The sequence below is a fragment of the Bos grunniens genome, chromosome 17 (genome assembly GCF_055505025.1).
Source record: "Bos grunniens cultivar Pamir isolate PY7600 chromosome 17, Bosgru_T2T1.0, whole genome shotgun sequence".
NCBI classification, from domain to species: Eukaryota; Metazoa; Chordata; class Mammalia; order Artiodactyla; family Bovidae; genus Bos; species Bos grunniens.
The window spans coordinates 758163-780670 of NC_141181.1; the positions used below are offsets into that span (position 1 = coordinate 758163).

The 22508-nt window shown below is 38.0% G+C and overlaps 1 protein-coding gene across 5 annotated transcripts; it reads left to right on the forward strand.

The window, feature by feature from the left end:
• The first annotated feature begins 4172 nt into the window (after nucleotides 1-4172).
• On the forward strand, nucleotides 4173-20917 carry MSMO1 (methylsterol monooxygenase 1). 5 transcript variants are annotated; one of them, XM_086346180.1, is made up of 6 exons: nucleotides 4173-4402; nucleotides 8492-8777; nucleotides 14240-14388; nucleotides 15323-15449; nucleotides 17078-17232; nucleotides 19946-20917. In XM_086346180.1, the coding sequence occupies exons 2-6, from the start codon at nucleotides 8523-8525 to the stop codon at nucleotides 20139-20141; spliced, it is 882 nt and encodes a 293-aa protein (XP_086202306.1). In that variant the 5' UTR covers nucleotides 4173-4402; nucleotides 8492-8522; the 3' UTR covers nucleotides 20142-20917. The 5 variants fall into 5 exon arrangements, with proteins under 5 accessions (XP_086202306.1, XP_086202304.1, XP_086202305.1 ...); XM_086346178.1 differs by having other exon boundaries at nucleotides 4173-4301; XM_086346179.1 differs by having other exon boundaries at nucleotides 4173-4229.
• The last annotated feature ends 1591 nt before the right edge of the window (nucleotides 20918-22508 follow it).

The following is a 22508-nucleotide window of genomic DNA, read 5'->3' on the forward strand; positions in this document are numbered from 1 at the left end:
GCTCTCTAAAATGGCAACATAAGTATCTGTATCTTAGTTTTTTTTAATGTTGAGTTTCAGACCAGCTTCTTCACTGTCCTCTTTCACCCTCAAGAGGCTCTGTAGTTCCTCTTCACTTTCTGCCATTAGAGTGGTATCATCTGCATATCTGAGGTTGTTGATATTTCTTCCAGCAGTCTTGATTCCAGATTGTGATTCATCCAGCCTGGCATTTCGCATGATGGACTCTGCATATAAGTTAAATAAGCAGGGTGATAATATATAGCCATGTTATACTCCTTTCCCAGTTTTGAACCAGTCTGTTCCAGGTCCAGTTCTAACTATTGCCTCTTAATCCGCATACAGGTTTCTCAGGAGACAGGTAAGGTGGACTGGTACTCCTATCTCTTTCAAGAATTTTCCAGTTTGTTGTGATCCACACAGTCAAAAGTTTTAGTGTAGACGGTGAAGCAGATGTTTTTCTGGAATTCCCTTGCTTTCTCTGTGATCCAAAGAAGTGGACACAACTGAATAACAACAACAACAACAACAAAAAAACAATGAAAGTGTATCACTTACAAGGTTATTGTGGAGTTTGAAAGAAATGATGGATAGTAGTGTGCTTGAAATACCAAAGACCCTCCATGTTGTTGTTCAGCAGATAAATTGTATCTGACTCTTTGAGACTCCCTGGACTGCAGCACACCAGGCTTTTCTCTATCAGCACTCCTCCACATCTGGAATTAGCTCAAACTCAGAGTCCCTTGGACCGCAAGGAGATCCAACCAGTCCATTCTGAAGGAGATCAGCCCTGGGATTTCTTTGGAAGGAATGATGCTAAAGCTGAAACTCCAGTACTTTGGCCACCTCATGCGAAGAGTTGACTCTAATGCTGGGAGGGATTGGGGGCAGGAGGAGAAGGGGACGACAGAGGATGAGATGGCTGGATGGCATCACTGACTCGATGGACGTGAGTCTGAGTGAAGTCCGGGAGTTGGTGTTGGTCAGGGAGGCCTGGCGTGCTGCAATTCATGGGGTCGCAAAGAGTCGGACACGACTGAGCGACTGATCTGATCCGATCATGTCCATTGAGTCAGTGATGCCATCCAACCATCTCATCCTCTGTTGTCCCCTTCTCCTGCTTTTAATCTTTCCGAACATCAGAGTCTTTTCCAATGAGTCAGTTCTCGATATCAAGTGGCCAAAGTTGAGCTTCAGCATCAGCCTTCCAATGAATATTCAGGGTTGCTTTCCTTTAGGATTGATTGGTTTGATCTCCTTACAGTCCAAGGGACTCTCAAGAGTCTTCTCCAATACCACAGTTCGAAAGCAATCAATTCTTCCGCATTCAACCTTCTTTATGGTCCAACTCTGACAGCTGTACATGACTGCTGGGAAAACCAAAGCTTTGACTATATGGACCTTTGTCAGCAAAGGGATGTGTTTCAATAAATTACCACTATTGTTGAAGTTCTCCGAACTGCCCATTTCTTTTTTTTTTATTTTTTTATTGAAGGATAATTGCCTTACAGAATTTTGTTGTTTTCTTTCAAACCTTAACATGAATCAGCCATAGATATAGCCCCTCCCTTTTGGACCTCCCTCCCATCTCCCTCCTCATCCCACCCCTCTAGGTTGATACAAAGCCCCTGTTTGAGCTTACCTTCTGTTTGAAGAAGCCTCCCAATTCTTCACTGGAAGGAACTGGGTTGAGCATATTTCTGTTCTGTTTTGTTTTTTGGAGTTATATCTATGTTTCCTTTCAGTTTTAAATCTCCAAGATTTAAAATAATCATTTGACCCTTTCACATACTTGCATCTTCTCTAATATCAAAAATAATATATCTTTAATGTAATAAGTTCCAAATAGGAAAAGGAGTACGTCAAGGCTGTATATTGTCACCCTGCTTATTTAACCTATATGCAGAGTACATCATGAGAAATGCTGGACTGGAAGAAACACAAGCTGGAATCAAGATTGCCAGGAGAAATATCAATAACCTCAGATATGCAGATGACACCACCCTTATGGCAGAAAGTGAAGAGGAACTAAAAAGCCTCTTGATGAAAGTGAAAGTGGAGAGTGAAAAAGTTGGCTTAAAGCTCAACATTCAGAAAATGAAGATCATGGCATCTGGTCCCATCACTTCATGAGAAATAGATGGGGAAACAGTGGAAACAGCGTCAGACTTTATTTTTCTGGGCTCCAAAATCACTACAGATGGTGACTGCAGCCATAAAATTAAAAGATGCTTACTCCTTGGAAGGAAAGTTATGACCAACCTAGATAGCATATTGAAAAGCAGAGACATTACTTGGCCAACAAAGGTCCATGTAGTCAAGGCTATGGTTTTTCCTGTGGTCATGTATGGTTGTGAGAGTTGGACTGTGAAGAAAGCTGAGTACCAAAGAATTGATGCTTTTGAACTGTGGTATTGGAGAAGACTCTTGCGAGTCCCTTGGACTGCAAGGAGATCCAACCAGTCCATTCTGAAGGAGATCAGCCCTGGGATTTCTTTGGAAAGAATGATGCTGAAGCTGAAACTCCAGTACTTTGGCCACCTCATGCGAAGAGTTGACTCATTGGAAAAGACTGATGCTGGGAGGGATTTGGGGCAGGAGGAGAAGGGGACAACAGAGGATGAGATGGCTGGATGGCATCACTGACTCGATGGACGTGAGTCTGAGTGAACTCCAGGAGTTGGTGATGGACAGGGAGGCCTGGCGTGCTGCTATTCATGGGGTCACAAAGAGTCGGACACGACTGAGCGACTGAAATGAACTGAACTGAATGTTGTAAGTAGGACTCTTAAGTCAGGGATAATAACCGACTTAGTATTACTGAGCACTTCCTGTATTCCAGATACTGTGTAAAGGGCTTACATACATAGTCACATTTATTGTCACAAACTGTTATAATAAGTACTGGATAAAATTTTGAGAAATAAATTATCTAAGAGCACACTGCTAATTAGTGGCAAAGCTTGGTAGGTCTCACCCCATGGCATATGCTCTTAATCCTCCCTTAAAAGAGTGCAGCATGTTTAAGCAGAGGGAAAAATAGGCTGCTTCCCAGTTACACCCACAACCTCAGTCACTGGGACTGTGGGTAGTGGTGGTCTGGAGCTAAGCTGGCCAAAGGAATCCTAAATTAGGTTGCGGGTCTGGGCCTTTATACTCCCCCTGGGAAGAAAAATGCTTCATGGGAAAATGGCTTTACCCATACTCGGTTACTGAAGGCCTGCTTCAGTCCTGAAGAGACACACAGCATCTACCCCAGGATACCACGGGCCTCCTGAAGACAGAGCTCTGAGCACGCAAGGGACAGATCCCATTTCTATCCATTTGATATGACTTTTCTGTCGTGATACTTTACAAAGAATGTGGGTGTCAAATACATGGGACAGTTAGATGAATGGGTTGAGGGATTTCCTAAAGCAGATTGCACCTGGCCTGTTAGGCATGAGAGTCAGTCTGATCACAGCCATGAGAAGCGACAGCGTCCCGTTTGCACAAAGTCCTGCATAGAAAGTGCCTTAAACGAGAGCAAGTAGTGCCCTTGTGCAAATTTTAAAAGGCTCTCTTAAGCGAAAGCTTAATTTCGTGGATTACCCCCCATCCGTGCACACCTCTGCATCCCCGTAGGGGCGAGGCGGCCGACCCTGGCAGCAAAACCAACTGCTGCGCGTTGTCTCTTCTAAACCTCCGACTCTTGGCTTTCCGTCCTCAAACAGGAATCGCGCTGCATTTGGAGTTCCCCATTTCCCACGTACAAACAGGGGTTCTCAAAGGACGCTGGGGTTGGGACGAGAAAGAGGTCTAAACTTTCGGCGCAACAGCGTTAAAGGGGCGCCAGTGAATACAGCTCATAGTAAAGATTTCAGGGCCGGTGCGCCTGCAAACTCCCCGAGTTCGCATGCTCCTGGAAGGGGTCGCGTGTGCTGGGCGGGGCTGAGGTTGCTAGGCGACGTCTCAAGGCCCTGCGTCAGCCTAGCCCGGCTGGCGGACCAGCTACTGGCCGGACGCCTAGCTCTCACGATCCTCACTCCATCTGAGCAGCCAATGGCCGCGCTTCCAGTTCCGCGTTCTCATGAGTCACACGATGCCGGCAGATGCGTAGGCCAATCACGGCTCTCAGAAGGCGGAACGCAGCCAATGCAAGCCAATACCAGCGGAGGAGCCGGTCGACCCCCGAGTGGTAGCGCCTAGCGCAGCTCTGGAGGCGGCGGCTGCAGTGGGTGGCGCGCAAGGTGAGGGACTGGGGTGGAGTGGCCTCGGTTGGCTCCCGCGTGTAGAGGCCGGGACGGACGGCCTGGCGGCAGGTATGGGTGAAAACGAGTGAAATCTCTTAATGTCGGAACCAGGCAGTGGTCACAGCACAGAGTGACCAGAATTCTACAAAAGGAAGAAGCAAGATCTGTTTGTATGCGCGGCGGGGCGCGCGGGTGGGAAGGGCGCCCTGGGAGGGTTCTAAAGGATGAATAGCAATTGGGCAGAGGACTATACCAGCAAGAGATGCTATTTCGTGGCCAGAGAGGCCCGAAGCGGAGGACAGTCAGAGGCCTTGGTGCGTCAATACGGAGTGTGAGAGTAAAGGAGAGCAGAGGCCCAGGTGTTTCATCTTGTGGGGAGGCGCTCCCTCACACTGTAAGGGTCTAAAGAAGGGCTGAACCCTGTCTGCTGTTCGCATGAATGCTGGCGTCGTGTTTTAGAGGGAGGGTTTAAGAAGGGCACACATGGAGGTGCCAGGCGTCCGGGCCGGGCAAAGGCCAGGCACTGCTGGCAGGTCTCAGAGACAGGGAAACTTCAAAGTTTCTGGGAGGGGGGGTGGGGGGGCGGTGATACACAGACAACTACATTTCTTTTTTTCTGAGTCTGCCTCAAGTCAATCCAGTTGTGCAAGGATGAAAAAAAGAAAGAAAATTCGCTCGTTATTTCCCCTCTCCTCTCTTCCTTAGTACCTATTTTTTGCTTTTGTTCGGTTGGCAGTAGTGTATCCGTTTCCCTCCCTTAAATGTAGAGAGTAAAGTCCTGAGTGTTAATTCAACCAGTTGTTTCTAAGTTGGGAAGTGCTATCCAGGCAGCAGAGATAGAGATCCGGAATATTCTGCCCTAGATGACTAGGTAGTGGCATCAGTTCACAAAGTTAAAGTAGGCGGGAGGGAGTATGTAGGCAGGGTTGCAAGGAGTAAGGACCGAATTTTGGGACATGTTGACTTTGCCATGCCTCCAAACTGCCTACATTGGAGATGGCCAGTATACTTTTGGATAATCAGAACCTGGGGTTTTAGAGAGAGAGAGAGGATATCAGCATATTCTCACAACAGGGAGTAGATATGATCACTCCTGACAATCTAGAATAGTTGGAAGGAGTAAATCAAGCATCTCTGGGAAACTGTTCAGCCTCAATTCTTGAGCCTTTCTTTCTCAAAAGCTGTACCACAGACATACTAAATGGGAAACTGCTGTATCCTTTCTTATCTCCTGGTTGAGTCTCTAGAACTGATATTTCTTCTACTCAAAACCACCCATCGACCCCATCCAGCCTACTTTACTCTCTTTTAATCTAGTTAAATTAGATTTAACTGCCTTCCCTCCACACTCCAGGTTTGAGTTTACATGCCTCTTTCTCTAGGATCTGTTCCCTGGGCCTCTCTGTTTTATATTTCCAACCTCTTATTGTTCTTATCACAGATGTTGTGACAGTCTTGTTACTTCTTTGTATTCCTCCCTAGATTTTATGATTTGAATAAATCATATTTATTTTATGATTTGAATAAATCATATTTATTTTATCATTTGAATAAATCATATTTATTTATCAAGGGTGAGAGCAGCAGGAAGTGCAGTCGCCACAAATAGTACCACATGTTAGTTAAATCAGAGTGAATACATGTGAATCCCAAGAAGCGAGAAAGGCAGATATATCAAGATGAGAAGTATCAAATTTTCCATAAGGGCCAGATAAAATAAACTCCAAAATATTTTTGTTGGTTCTGGCAGCTGGGAAACTTAATGATTTTATTTAGTAAGAATAAATTCAGTGCATTGATTAGAATACAAAACTGATTTTAATTGCTAGAGAATGGATGTGAAATCTGAAAATGAAGACAGCCTATATGGAATACTCTTTCAGGAGGCTTGGGTGAACTTTGAGAATTATTCCCCTGTTACTGTACTATTTATTGTGTGCTTTATTATTTAGGATCACAGTATGATACAATGGATGAGAGCACAGACTCCCCCACTTAGTGTTTTGTAATTTGGGAAAGTTACTTAATCTTTCTAAACCTCAGTTTTTGTCTGTAAAATGAAAATAATAAAAGTGCCTACCTTGAAGCTGTGGTAAGGAGTAAAGTCTATACTATAGAGAGAGCATGTGACACTCTTAGAAGTTACTGGTGTATATAAAGCGCTTAATAATTGTTAGCTTCTTTTAGCTTATGTGTCACCTCAACATAAGTACTTCACATGTATCATTTCTTGGGCTCTTTAGAAGAACTATAATTGTTATTCCTTATTTTTTCAACTTTATTGAGGTTCTGTTAGCAAAATGTACATTGTGGTAATTTGATATACATATACATCATGAAAAGATTCCCATCATCTACTTATTGTTATTGTTCTTTACATTTTGCAAATAATAAAACTGAGGCTTAGAGAAATTACTTAACTTGCTCAGGGTCTCACAGCTAGTAAGTGGTGTTGATTCAACATTAGATTTGGAATCTGCCTGCAATGGAGGAGACCCAGGTTTGATCCCTGGGTTGGGAAGATCCCCTAGAGAAGGGAATGACTGCCCACTCCAGGATTCTTGCTTAGAGAATTCCATGGACAGAGGATCCTGGCACACTACAGTCCATGTGATCACAAAGAATCAGACATGACTGAGAGACTAACACTTTCACAGTTTCATATATTATGCATTCAAGACATACCTAACTTTATTTTTTTTTATATTTCTAGGCTATGCAGTTTATCTGTGAGTTTTTTTCAAATTGTCACAAATCTCCCCAAGTTTTTCCAATTTGTTTTTTGAAAAAAACCTAAGTCTAAGTGGACCTGCCTGCACAGTTCAAAGCTGTGTTATTGAAGGGTTGGCCATAGTTGAGTGGGTTATGGGGTGGTGCACAAGGACAAAGGAGCATTTTAAACAATATTAAGAATGCTTTTGAGGCTTAATATATTTATTTTTAGAGTGGCCCATCATAATTTATAAACTAGGGACAGCAGTAAATATTTTTAGGAAAGTGACATTCTTCATAAGTTTCTCTGTTTTTTGATTTGGTGACCTATTAAGGTTATTTATAAGTAAAACATACTCATGAAAAAATTAAAATTATAAGAGGTATAAAATGGAAAGTAAATTGTTTTCTCCTCTTCATAACCCCTCCCTACCATGTATGCATATGCATTTTCTGTACATTTTCTGTTTGTGTGTTTCTCCTATGTATATATGTGTAAAGTGCATAGATAAAGACATAACCTTTTCACAAAAACATAGGTGAGGCTCTTCCTATACATTCTGCAACTTGCTATTTCACTTAGATGTCTTTCCATGTAGAATATGTAGATCTTCCTCCTAGGTGGCAGTGTCTTGGGAAGGACCTGATAGAATTTATTTAATTCATTTCTTGTTGATGGCCCTAACATCTTGCTGTATTTTCCTTTGTTTTTGCTATTGTGAGCAATGCTTCCTTCAGTCTTAGTGTGCTCATCTTTGTGTACTTAAGTGAGAAAACTGCTGGATCAAAAGGTGTATTCATTTTGAATTGTAATAAATACTGTGGTTTTTTTCCTTAAAGAATAAACTAATCCTCCCATCAACAATGTACAGTGGTGCTGGTTTCCCCAAACTGTTACTGCTAAGGCGCAGTGTGAAACTAAATTTTTGTTTTAGGATGCATTTCCTATTTGAGTCGAACCGAGCTGTTTATTTGCTTAGTATTTGTATGTATTTTTCTGTGAACTTTCTGTGAGTAGTCTGTCATTTTCTATTGGGTTTTTAGGCTTTTTCTAAAGCACTCATTGTAGCCTCTGTCATAATTCTTGGAAATATTTTTTCCAGTTTGTTGTTTGATCTTTGACTTTATTTATGGTTGTCTTTGTATTCCCAGTTATAAATATTTAGTATTTATGTAGTCATATTTGGCAGACTTTTTCTAAAGAAGTTCTTAAGTGATACTTTTCAACCCAGCTATTGCTCTTTGAAATTACAAGTGTTTCCTGGGAGACCACACTGATAAATCTCCTTAAAGATGGCTTGAAGTTTCTTATCCACTATTCTTTAGATGCTGCTGTTGAACGTTAACATGTGGCTTTTAAATCCTATCTACAAATGGAGGCGGTGATGACATCCTGTAGACTGGTGTTTTTAATCATGGGGTTAGGATGACCTGAGAGATTGGCACTCCTTTAGCAATTTAAAAATTAATCAGAAGCATTTTAAAAACTGTTATCTTATACTTTTGTTGTTTAGCTTGCTTATTTACTTATTTATTTATATTTACAGAATAATAAGGCTGTCTGCAAAGATTTGAAAAATGGCAACAAATGAAAGTATCAGCGTCTTTAGTTCAGCATCCTTGGCTGTGGAATATGTAGATTCACTTTTGCCTGACAATCCTCTGCAGGAACCATTTAAAAATGCTTGGAACTATATGTTGAATAATTATACAAAGTTCCAGATTGCAACGTGGGGATCTCTCATAGTTCATGAGGTCCTTTATTTCTTGTTCTGTTTACCTGGATTTTTGTTTCAATTTATACCTTACATGAAAAAGTATAAAATTCAAAAGGTGAGTATAATGGACTTACATTGGAATATTATCATTAGTCTTGTTGAATATTTTTAAAGTAAATATAATTTGTAACTGAAAATAGACTGTACCTCAGGGCTGTCCAATAGACATGTAATGAAGTCACATACATAACCCTACTAGAATATATTAAAAAGTAACAAAAGGGGGGGAATCATGTTCACAATGTATTTAGTTTAATCCAGTAAATCTCAATTATATTTCAGTAAGTAATCAAAATTAAAAAGTATTTAATGGGATATATTGTGTTCTTATTCTTACAATAAGCGTTCAAAATTTAGTGTATATTTTACACTCATTTCAGCTCATCTCAGTTAAGACTAGGTGTATTTAAAATGTTCACCACATTTCTAGTTGCTACCATATACACAGCACAACCCTAGGTCATTGCTGATAAGGTTTCAGAAAGAATTGGTTGAATTGTGCCTTCAATAGATGTGATGTTTATCTAATTTGAGTTTATAAGTTTTAATTAAAAGAAATTTTTATTGAGTTATAGTTGATATACAATAAATTAGTTTCAGATGTACAGCATTGCAATTCAGAATTTTTGTACATTATGCTCCACTTAACATTATTATGAAATACTGGCTATATTCCCTATGCTATCCTTTTTTGCTGTGCTTAATCATTCAGTTGTGTCCAACTCTTTGCAACCCCATGGACTGTAGCCTTTGAGGCTCCTCTGTCCATGAGTATTCTCCAGGCAAGAATACTGGAATGGGTTGCCATGCCCTCTTCCAGGGGATCCTCCCAACCCAAAGATCTCCCATATTGCAGGTGGATCCTTTACCATCTGAGCCACCAGGGAAGCTAACAAGGAAAATAACAAATAACAGGGAAGTAACAAGGAAGTAATAGCCTTGTTACTTAACTATTTTATATGTAGTAGTTTGTACTTCTTAATCTCCTACCTCTATCTCACTCCTTCCCTCTTCTCTCTCCCTGCTGGTTGTAACCTCTAGTTTGTTCTCTATATCTGAATCTATGTCTTGTTTTATTCATTCGTTTGGGTTTTTTTCTTACATCTAAGTGATAACATACATATTTGTCTTTCTCTGACTTATTTCACTTAGTATAATACCTTCCAGGTCTATCCACATTGTTGCAAATGGCAAAATTTCATTCTTTTTAATGGCTGAGGAGTCTATTGTGTATATATAACCCATCTTCTTCCACCATTCATCTGTTGGTGGACACTTAGATTGCTTCCATATCTTGACCATTGTAAAGCATGCTGGTATGAATGTATGGTGTGCATGTATCTTTCCTAATTAGTTTTTTTTGTTTTTTTCAGAAATATACCCAGGAGTGGAATTACTGGGTCATAAGATAATTCTATTTTTAGTCTTTTGAGGAACCTGCATACTGTCCACAGTATCTGCACCAGTTTACATTCATGCCAGCTGTATACCAAGGTTCCCTTTTTTTCACATCCTCACCAACATTTGTATTTGTAGTCTTTTGATAATAGCCATTCTGACAGGTGTGAGGTGATATCTCATTGGGATTTTTATTTGCATTTCCTTAATGATTTGTGATGTTGAGTATTTTTTCATGTGTGTATTGGCCATCTGTATGTCTTTGGGAAAATGTCTGTTCAAGTCTTATGCTAATTTTATATTGAATTATATGAGCTATTTTTATGTTTTAGATATTAATCCCTAATCAGTCTTGCAAATTAAATAACTTGCAAATATTTTGTCCCATTCAATAGTTGCCTGTGTTGTCAGGAGTTTCCTTTGCTGTGAAGACATGCTTTAAAGTTTAATTAGGTCCCATTTGTTCATTTTTGCTTTTGTTTCCTTTGCTTTAGGAGACAGATCTAAAAAGGTATTGTTGTGATGTGTTGTCTTCTATGAGTTTTATGGTGTTCCCATACAAATACTAAAATTATTTGTCCCAGTTCTAAAAAAAAAGCCAATGTTGTTTTGATAGGGATTGTATTGACTATACAGATTATCTTGGGTAGTGTGGTCATTTTAATAATAATTCAATTCAATATAACAGTTCTTCCAATCTAAGAACATGATGTATCTTTCCATTTGTGTTATCCCTTTGTGTTTCTTTCATCCGTGTCTTAAGAGTTTTCTGAGTACAGATCATTCATCTCTTTAGGTAGGTTTATTACTAGGTATGGTATTCTTTTTGCTGAGATGGTAAATGGGATTGTTTCCTTAATTTCATTGTTAGTGTATAAAAATCTATTGATAGAGCTCTATATATTAATTTTATATACAACAGCTTTACCAAATTCATTGATAAACTCTGATAGTTTTCTGGTGGTGTTTTTAGGATTTTTCATGTCATCTGCAAACAGTGACAGTTTTACTTCTTCCTTTCCAATTTGGATTCCTTTTGTTTCTTTTCCTTGTCCTATTGTTGTGTCTAAGACTTCCAGTACTATGTTGAATAAAAGTGGGCATCCTTATCTTGTTCCTGATCTTAGAGGAAATGTTTTCAGGTTTTCACCATTGACCTATGTTAGCTGTGGACTTATCATCTGTGGCCTTTATTATGTTGAGCTATGCTCCCTTTATACTCACTTTATGGAGAAGTTCTATCATATGTAAATTGTAATTTTTGAATAAGCTAGAAGGGAATCTTATGGGGATTCGTGAGTATTATTTTGCAGTTCACTACGATTCTTGATGTCTCAACTCTTCAATGTTGTTAATATGTTAAGACTTTGATCAAGACTGTTAAGATTTTGTTTTTATTCCAAATATAGCATGGTATTTCTGCAGCATTCATGTCATCTTCCCCAAAATGATGATGTTCCTAACTTCTCAGTATTTGCTTCAGTACACTAAGTGTTTCTTGAGAGCTTGCATACATGGTACATCTTCTCAGGTTTAAACATAGGGAAAATAATGAACTCTTTTAACTAAAGAGTTTGACACAGTTCTCAGGAAGGAGTCTGTACCATATTGTTAGAGAAAGAAAGAAAGAATTTATCAACACTTGGTAAACCTATAATAGTTTCTAATGCTTACTATTAACTTTTTTCAAAAAGTGATGCCAAACTCAGACTCAGGCACACAGTCCTGATGTAAAGTAGGCATTTTGGGAATGTTCATCTAAAGCAGACTGGTTGCACTCATTGAGTTCATGTCTGATGGCAGTCAATACACACATCCTCTGTAATCAGTCTCTTCACTTCGTAGCCTCTCCTGGTGAGTCTCAACTTTAAGCAACTATTAACATTGATCCTTTCTGGGGATACTGCATGGGGCCAGCTGCTTATAGACTCAGGTCAAAGGAGGGAAGAACAAAGAGTAAAGGGAGGAATTAAAAGGGCTGTGGCCTAAAGAAGAGTATCCTGTTACTGTATATAAAGGACACAACATTTCCAAAATGATTTTTATAAAAAGGCCTGCTTTGAAAGGCAGAATTGTGTTTGAGTGTCTTAAGTTCTCATGCATGTTTGGAATTCTCATGCATGTTTGGAATTTGGACTGCAGTGGGTCACCCACTGCATTATTTATGGGGCTGATTGGTTGGTTGTATGACTGACTGTCCAGGCCAAACTATCCCTCTCTGCCTTCTGCCCTCTACAGTTGACTCACTGGTCAGAGGTGGTAACTTTTTCAGAGAGAAAGGCCTGTTTCAGTTAAGATTTTATGAAGACTCCAGAGAAAAATGTGACAAAAGAAAGGACAAGCAATAATCTAGTTTACAACTAGTTACTTATAAACAGATCGAAAGCCTTCAAGTCTGTGCTTAGCATATGTTTCTTGAGTTTTGCAACCATTAAAGTCCCTGCTTTGAGATTTTTTAATAATAAAATTAACTGAAGATTAATCAATACAAGTTTTCACAATATAAAGGGATTTAAAAACAAGCCAATAAGTCAGTATAAGTTAATTACAGAGTTATGCATTTTGAAGGCAGATACCCTGAAACACTGACACTGGTGGAACAACACCAAAAATTCTGCTTTGAAATAGACAGTTAATGTACATGCTTGCTAGGGGGGAGGGTGATATTCACTTCTGTGAAAGTAAAGAAATGGACCTTGCAGGATTTTTTTTTTATTTATGTCATACATCTTAATAATTCTCTAGGAACTTTCCTCAAGGATTTATACATTAAAAACATTCTTTCTGAAATCTATGACCCTCGTAAATAGTAAACCATGTGATTTCTTTGTAGTTATAACTGACATCAGTGTTAGATTCTAGCCAAGGTATCACCAGTTACTTAAACATAGTTCTTTGGGGAAAAGAGTGGCTTTTCCCACCCAAGCCAGAATCTTTCATTTATTTTGTCCCCAGTCACAGACTGGAAGTTCAGAGGAGAAAGGTCAGATCATGCTCAGAGCAGAAATAGACAATTATAAAGTAATCTTGCCTAATTCCTTCATTTTATTGTTGAGACTGAGATATGAGCTTCACAGAGACCCTGAGGTTAGAATCAACTCTGATTACCAGTAGAACTCTTCCTTTTTTGTCAGGGAAGGAAGCTCTTCTAAAGAATTTCAGGAACAATACTGGAACCCTAGATTTTAGTTAGTCACAAGTTCTGCTAATAACTGCCTGTGTGATCTGGGCAAGATGGTTGACCTCTGGGCCTCTGCTGAGGTCAGTGGTTTCCATTGCAGATTTCTGAATTTAGGAGTAAGGACATTTAAAAGAGCAATGACTATTTATTATTTACTATCTTTTTGTAAAGCCAAAAGCACTTCTTAACTAAGTACAGCCCTTTGAATTGAATACATATTCACTTTTCTTTATGGCTTGCTGAGCAAGTTGATAATCCTGATGGGGTTTTGTGAACATTTCTCTACATTGATCACTTCCTCATTTGACTTTAATCTGTGAACTTCATCTGTTCCCATTCTTTGAGAACCACCGGACACATTTGTTTCTGGAGTTCTTTCAGCTCAGAGAGTTTCTAATTCTGTCAATGTGTATGAAGAAAAATGCACTTATTTCTGGGAATGAAAACCACTGAATGGTGTTGCCTGCCTGTGTAGTAAGGCTTTCAATGCTGTGTGTATAGCTCCCTCAGCATTTGGGAGAACTCAGCTGTGATTGTAGCATGACACACGTCTTCATCTCTGGAATTCCTGATAAAAGTAAATGATCCGTGGGCAGCAAAAACAAGACTTACTTATTCTGTAGTGTTGCTTAAAGATCATTCGGACCATTATGCCTGGGCCTGAGTTTTGACAATTTCTTCATGTGTTTATAGTAGTGATAATAGTTGTCAAGAATTTAGAATATTGGGAGTGAGTGTTATAGTTCCTGGGCCTTAGTTACTGTAACTTAGCAATTATAATACAGAATCTACATAACATAAGATTAATTAAATAACATAAATTCCAGGTCCCATATAGACTTTAGAGAAAAATCTAAGAATTTACTTTTAGTTTTCAGGTGAAACTTCTGATAGCAGAGGCTAATACTAAACGTTTTAATTTTTTCTCCTCTCCATAGGATAAACCAGAAACATGGGAAAACCAATGGAAATGTTTTAAAGTGCTTCTCTTTAATCACTTTTGTATCCAGCTTCCGTTGATTTGTGGAACTTATTATTTTACAGAGTATTTCAGTATTCCCTATGATTGGGAAACAATGCCAAGATGGTATGTAGATAAAGATTTGATTTTTATACTCAGTTATGGTTTATCATCCAATTAAAATATCCTTAGTATTACCTTCTTTCTTCATTTGGTTAATGTTTGCTCTTAACTTTGAAGTAAATAAAATATAGAAAACTATAGTAGAAACTTGAAATGTTCCCATTTTTATGTGTTTCTATATTTTAATATCTTTATTGGAGGGTGAGTTTCTTACATCAGAAGTTTCCATGGCATCCTTTATATGATTATGTACAGGATACAGGGGCTTATAGCAAGAAAAAATATATTTTAAGTCTAAAATGAATGAAAAAAATGAGTGAGGGTAAAGTTTATAAAAATTGTGTCCATATAGACACACACACACACACACACACATATATATATGTATGTATATTATCTGAACATATTTATGTTCAAATAATTTTTGTATTCTAGCTTTCTGTTCTGATGAAACCTGAATACAGAATACAGATGTACAATATATAGATATGTGCTTTTCCTATTACTCTATATGCAACATATAAGAGAATTTGTGTATTTGTTCCTATATAAATAAAATACTTTTGCCCATTGCACTTACATGCTTCTCTTTGGCAGAAGAAAGTGATTTTACTATTATGAGTAGTAAGTCCTTTATCAGTGTTACTCTTTGCCTAGAAATTTTGAGTTTTCTTTCTTAGCTCTGATTTTATAACTTTTTTTTTTTAATAATAGAATTAGAATTGGTATGGTGGTCAGCCTCTTTAACCCTTCTTCAGGTGGTATCATATATCTAGCTTGTATCTATATGTATTGTTTTGAGAATTTGTTGATCAATATAACCAGTTAAGTCAAGATAGTATTTGATTTTATGCAGTGTCCAGCAGTGATCCTAGGTAAAAGTCTAGATTATTTTAGTAAGTTATTTTATCCTCATTACAGTATTTTCATCTTAAAGGTACATGCTTTTGGCAAGATGTTTTGGCTGTGCAGTGATCGAGGATACTTGGCACTATTTCTTGCATAGGCTTTTACATCACAAAAGAATATATAAATACATTCATAAAGTTCATCATGAGTTTCAGGTATGTTCGAATTATATTTAATATATTTTTTACTCTTTGAGGCAAAAATGTTATTTTTTTTAAAGAATCTGAACTTAAAAAAAATTGTCAGTGATGTCTTTATTTCATTTTCCTTTGCATGATTGTTTAGAATACATACACACATAAACATGAACACAAAGCTAGTTCTACAGATTTTTTTCTAGTATCCTGATTTTGTGGTAAATTGAGGCCTGAAAGAAAAATATTCATTTTTGTATTTTGGTTCAGAGCACTGTACTCACACAGCTGGGTACCTGGCAGTTTGATGGAGGCTCTAATGCTGTTATGATTATTTAAGTGGGACCCCAAAACAACAAACCTTGAATTATTAAATTTCTAAAACAATTTTCAACTTAGTTTTAATGCTTTTCCACCTCATTGCTAACTTCTTCCCACAAAACAGGGTTTTGGTTTGTTTTTTTTTTTTTAATCAGAACTGCTTTGTTGTTAGCTTTGTCAGATTTGTTACGCTGGTATGTTCTGCATTGATCCTGATTACCTGATATGATAAATCAAATATCCCTATCTTGACAGAACAAATTCAGGTGCATAAACCAAATGTAGAATTCAAGCCAGTTGTTTTAATGCCTTTATCTCAAACCATTAAAATAGATCATATTAAGGACATCCCTAGCCCTTTTAATGTTTGGTAAAAACAGAGAGATATCTTTATTGAGAATTACTGTTAATGTTTATATAGGTATGACTAGATATACAGTTGACCCTTAGTATCTATGGGTTCTGAATCCATGAATTCAACCAACTAAATATGCACATCCTCTGGAAACCCTCATTGAAAATATTTGGGGAAAAAATTTCAGAAAGTTCCTAAAGGCAAAACTTGAACTTGCCTTGAATGGGCAACTATTTACATAACATTTAAATTGTGTTTACAACAGTTACACAATTACATAGCATTTATATTGTATTAGGTCTTGTAAGTAATCTGTAGATGATGTATATGAGAGGATATGCATAGGTTATGTGCAAATACTGCCAAATACTGCCTTTTCATTAAAGTTCGGTGTCCATGGAGGTCCTTGAACCAATCCCTTTAGAATACTGAGGGATGACTGTATTATCATAACATATAGAAGGGATATAGTATTATAAAATGATATGCACAAATAAATTAAAAATACGTATGTATATTAGGGTTCTTCCAAGAATCAATTGGAGATACGTACACGCAGATTTATTTTAAGGAACTGGCTCATGCAGTTGTGGGGGCTGGCAAATCTGAAATCTATAGGGCAGCTAACTGGAAATGCAGGAGAGACTTGATGTTGCAGGCCTGGATCTGAATTTCTATGGGCAACAGGCTGGAAAGCACACAGGTTTTCTGTACTGTAGTCTTGAGCATTCCTTCCTTCCTTGGGAAGCCTCAGTCTTTGCTTCTAAGGCCTTTAGCTGATTGAATGAAGCCCACCTGCATTATGGAGCATCCTCTTTACTGATTTAAGTATTAAATATTGATCACATCTAAAATAGACCTTCACACCAAATCTAGACTGGTGTTTGACCAAGCAACTGGGCACCATGGCCTAGATAAGTTGATGCATAAAATGAACCATCACAATATATTAAGCAATTCTTATTTATTTTAGGCTCCATTTGGAATGGAAGCTGAATATGCACATCCTCTGGAAACCATAATTCTTGGAACTGGATTTTTCATTGGAATCATGCTTTTATGTGATCATGTTATTCTTCTTTGGGCCTGGGTGACTGTTCGTTTGATAGAGACTATTGATGTCCATAGGTAAGGTTTGGTTTCTATTCAGGTAGAAGGTATCATAAAATATCCTTTCTTCATGGTCATACATTGTCTTTCTTATTTTTTTTTAATTGAGATGTAATTGACATATTGTGTTTTAGGTATACAGTGTAATGGTTTGATATATATATTGCTGATCCATCTTTATACATTGTTATAATTTTTTGTGTGTGTGTGATGAGAACTTATAAGATTTACTCTCTTTGCAACTTTCAAATTCACAGGACTGTTGACTTCAGCCTTTATGCTCTTCATTACATGCCCAAGGCTTATTCATCTTACAATTGGAAGTTCATACCTTTGACCACTTTCACCCATTTTACACACTCATAGTCATTGTCATAGATTATGTTTTTTAAGTAGACTATAGTAAGAGAAGTTAAACATTGTTAATGTTACTGTTTTTAAGAAAACAGGAGAACATAATCATTGGGACAAATTCAAATAATAGACTTTTTTTTGCTTTCTTGTCTATAACTGTTGTCATTTTTATGGTGAGATTGTATTCATGTATTATTTGGGAAAATGAAACAAAATTTTTGGAAGTGCTGCAAAACTGCTCTCCAAAGGGCCCCTCTTTACATGCCCAGCAGGAGCCTGCAAGAATGCTTTCCCTGCTTCTGATACCTTTTCCAGCCTGGACATTACAGTCTCATTAATCTTGGTTATTAGGAGAGCAGAGAACCTTCAGGGCTGTGATCTGTGTTCCCCAGGGACTGGTGAGGCTGCACGCCTGTGTGCTTGTTGACAACAGTTATTTTCTTCCTTGAATTAGCTTTTATTTCACTTGCCTACTTTTTGTTAGATTATATGTTTTATAACCTATTATGAAAAAAGTGAAAGTGTTAGTCACTCTGTTGTGTCCTACTCTTTGTGACCCCATGATGTGTAGCCCATCAGTCTCCTCAGCCCATGAAATTCTCCAGGCAAGAATACTGAGGGATGGAGTGGGTAGCCATTCCCTTCTCCAGGGAATCTTCCCAACACGGAGATTGAACCCAGGTCTCTCCTGCATTGCAGGCAGATTCTTTACCACCTGAGCCACCAGGGAGACTTATAACATTTTGGTTCACGTGTAAGCTTTGTTCAGTTCAGTTCAGTTTGTTCTCTCAGTCACGTCTGACTCTTTGCAGCCCCATGGACTGCAGCACGCCAGGCTTCTCTGTCCATCACCAACTCCTAGAGCTTGCTCAAACTCATGTCCGTCGAGTCAGTGATGCCGTCCAACCATCTCATCCTCTGTCATCCCCTTCTACCTTCAATCTTTGCCAGCATCAGGGTCTTTTCTAAGGAGTCAGTTCTTGAATCAGGTGGCCAAAGTATTGGAGCTTCAGCATCAGTCCTTCCATTGAATATTCAGGACTAATTTCTTTTAGGATTGACTGGTTTGATCTTGTAGTCTAAAGGATTCTCAAGAGTCTTCTCCAACACCTCAGTTCGAAAGCATCAGTTCTTCAGCGCTCAGCTTCCTTTATGGTCCAACACTCATATCCATACATAACTACTGGAAAAATCATAGCTTTGACTAGGTGGACCTTAGATGGCAAAGTAATGTCTCTGCTTTTTAATATGCCATCTAGGTTTCTCATAGCTTTTCTTCCAAGGAGCAAGCATCTTTTAATTTCATGGTTATTACATGAAATTACAAATTAGGTAACTTTGTTACATATGTTGTAAATATTTTCTCTTCCATCTGTCATTTCAGTTTTAACTCTTGATGGTTCTTTTACGGTACTGAAGTTTTAAATTTTTATATAGTAAAATCTGTCCGTTTTATTTTTTTCTGGCTTTTGGATTTCATGCCTTGATTGAAAAGCAGGTTTAATGTTCCTGAAACACTGTTGAAAGAAATATATTTGTGGTTTTAATAAAAAATTTGGTTAAATAGTATAATTCAGGCCAGCAATTATTTTATTCTTCTGTAATGACCCTTTGGAGAAGGAAATGGCAACCTACTCCAGTGTTTTTGCCTGAAGAATCCCAGGGATGGAGGAGCCTGGTGGGCTGCTGTCTATGGGGTCGCACAGAGTCAGACACGACTAAAGTGACTTAGCAGTAGCAGCAGTCTTAGGCAGAGAAGTGGTAGATGATGTGTCCTTCTTTCTTTCTTTCCATTGCTCCTTTCTATTTCCTTCCTTCTCAGCCTGCTCAAGGGAGGGAAGGATTGGGGTGATTCAGACTGGTATAATTATAGATATCAGATTTTAGACTTGTAGTTAGAAATAAAGACAGGTACTCTAAAAAGAAGTTGCAAACAGTAATCCTCAGATTTAACCTTTGTAATGCTTGGTGCTAATTTTGTACAACTTTTCCTAAAAGACATATGTAGTAGTATGGGTGTTACAAGTTTGGTAAGCAAATTCCTCTAAAAGAGAAAAAATTCATGAAAATCTGTGTCTAAGAATTCATTACTATAATCCTTCCTTCATCTCCTGATTGTAATATCAATATTAAAATATTAATATTACATTAATACTACATTAATATTCTATAAATTGTTCAAGTTTTTCTTTAATTACTGAAAGTGGTTTCTAGAGTATGTACCATTTGCTGTGAACTTTTGTACACATCAGAAATAAGTGACTTAGGTACAGTGGAATGTTATTTGAATGGTTAACAAGCATATTATGGTCAATGAACAAGTTAATTATTGAAGGTGTACTTACTTCCTTAATAATCTTTATCATTTTCATTTCAGTGGTTATGACATTCCTCTCAACCCTTTAAATCTCATTCCTTTCTATGCTGGTTCTCGGCATCATGATTTCCATCACATGAACTTCATTGGAAACTATGCTTCAACATTTACATGGTGGGACAGAATTTTTGGAACAGACTCTCAATTTAATGCCTACAATGAAAAGATGAAGAAAGTTGAGAAAAAGACTGAATAAGCATCTCATATAAACCTTCCGGAAAATATGCATTTCCTGAATTGAAGCTAGTAGCTAACATTGCTTCTGGGGAGCAGAAATACACATATGACTTGGCCACTAAGTGATTAAAAAGACTATTAACAACTTTTAATTAATTTCCTAGTGGGAGCTTTCATATATTTAAATACAGTTTTCCTGAGGAAGCTTTAAGGGCCATTTTGCTAATCTTACAAAAAGGATTTAAGTAACGGAGTATTAATTGAAGTCTTTCCGCCAACATTGTACCATGGGCCTGAAGCCAAAATTGGTCTTTAAACCTTTTAAATATATAGTGGCCATTTCAGGAACTCTTGGTAGTGGTGTTGGCCTCCTATTGAACTTACCAAAAAGGTATTTACCTTTTTGGAATTTGCATAAAAATCAAATGCCATGGATTGAACTATACCAGTCTGTACAGTATGAGTGAGTGCCGAATCCCAGAGTAGCCACTGCCAGGAATTTCTTATCTGGAGCTGATCAGTTCGAAATGACTCTTTGGGAAGTCCTTTTTGATTACAATGTACCACTGTTATCTATAAATTAAGGCATTTATGAATTGATGTAAGACTCTTTTAGTCTAAAGGTTTTCAGGTTACTTCAACTTTTTTAAAAAATCGAGCTTTATTTCTGCTATTTCCTCTTTCATTTTTGTATATCAAGTTTTCTTTGTACTTAAAGCAGTGTCCTGAAACTGTGTACTGGCTTGCTGTATTTGCACTTGCAGCTATTGAAATAAATGTGATTTTGTTTGATTATTCCGTTTCCAATTTAAAACATCATTTTTCACCTTTTATTTATTCTTATCAGGAAAAGTATAAAAATCACTAAATTATTGTTTTGTAACAAAAGGAACAATTTTATCTTTTTAAATGCTTCATTTCTTAAACTTTTTGACAGTTTCAACATGTATTTATCAGGCTATTGTGGGAAATTCTATTGACCTAATAAAATGGAGGATATTGAAATAGCTCATTACTCCACTTAGAAAATATACAGATGGGAGAATAGAGACAAACTTTATGGGGCTGACTTAATTTCAAGTAGGTAGCCCAGTGGAAAAAATCCACCTGCCAGTGCAGGAGACATGGGTTCAATCCCTGGGTTGGAGAGAGCCCCAGGAAAAGGAAATGGCAGCTCATTCCAGTACTCTTGCCTGGGAAATCCCATGGACAGAATAGTGAGGTGGGTTACAGTCCATGGGGTCGCAAAGAGTCACACGACTGAGCACATGTACATGCACCGTTTTTGGTTTTTTTTTTTAATACTTATACAGTAAAGAGGTTCAAATAAGGACTGAGAAAGTTACAGCTGAGACTCTGGCTGTTGTTTGGTTGCTAAGTCATATCCCACTCTGTAACACCATGGACTGTGGCATGCCAGGCTTCCCTGCCCTTCATTATCTCATGGAGTTTGCTCCAATCATGTCCGTTGAGTAAATGATGCCATCCAACCATCTCATTCTCTGTTGCTCCCTTCTCCCGCCTTCAGTCTTTTCCAGCATCAAGGTCTTTTCCAATGAGTCAGCTCTTCACATCATGTGGCCAAAGTATTGGAGCTTCAGCATCAGTCCTTCTAATGAATATTCAGGGTTGGTTTCCTTTAGGATTGACTAGTTTGACCTCGCTGTCCAAGAGACTCACAAGAGTCTTGTCCAACACCACAGTTCAAAAGCATTGTTTCTTTAGCACTCAGCCTTCTTTATGGTTCAACTCTCACATCTATACGTAACTACTGGAAAAACCATAGCCTTGACTAGATGGACCTTTGTCCACAAAGTAATGTCTCTGCTTTCTAATATGCTGTCTTGGTGTGTCATAACTTTATTACCAATGAACAAGCGTCTTAATTTCATGGCTACAGTCACTGTCCAGAGTGACTTTGAAACCCAAGAAAATAAAAGTGTCACTGTTTCCATTGTTTCCCCATGTATTTGCCATGAAGTTGTGGGACTAGATGCCATAATCTTAGTTATTTGAATTAAGTTATTTGAGTTAAGCCAGCCTTTTCACTCACCTCTTTCATCTTCATCAGGAGGCTCTTTAGTTTCTCTTCACTTTCTGCCATTGAATTGGTATTATCTACATATCTGAAGTTGTTGATATTGCTCCCAGAAATCTTAATGCTAGCTTGTGATTCATCCAGCCTGGCACTGCACATGATGTACTCTGCGTGTAAGTTAATAAGTAGAGTAGCAATATACAACCTAATGTACTCCTTTCCCAATTTTGAACCAGTTGGTTGTTCCATGTCCAGTTCTGTTGCTTCTTGACCTGCCTACAGATTTCTCAGGAGGCAGGTCAGGTGGTCTGGTATTCCCATATCTTGAAGAATTTTCCATGGTTTGTT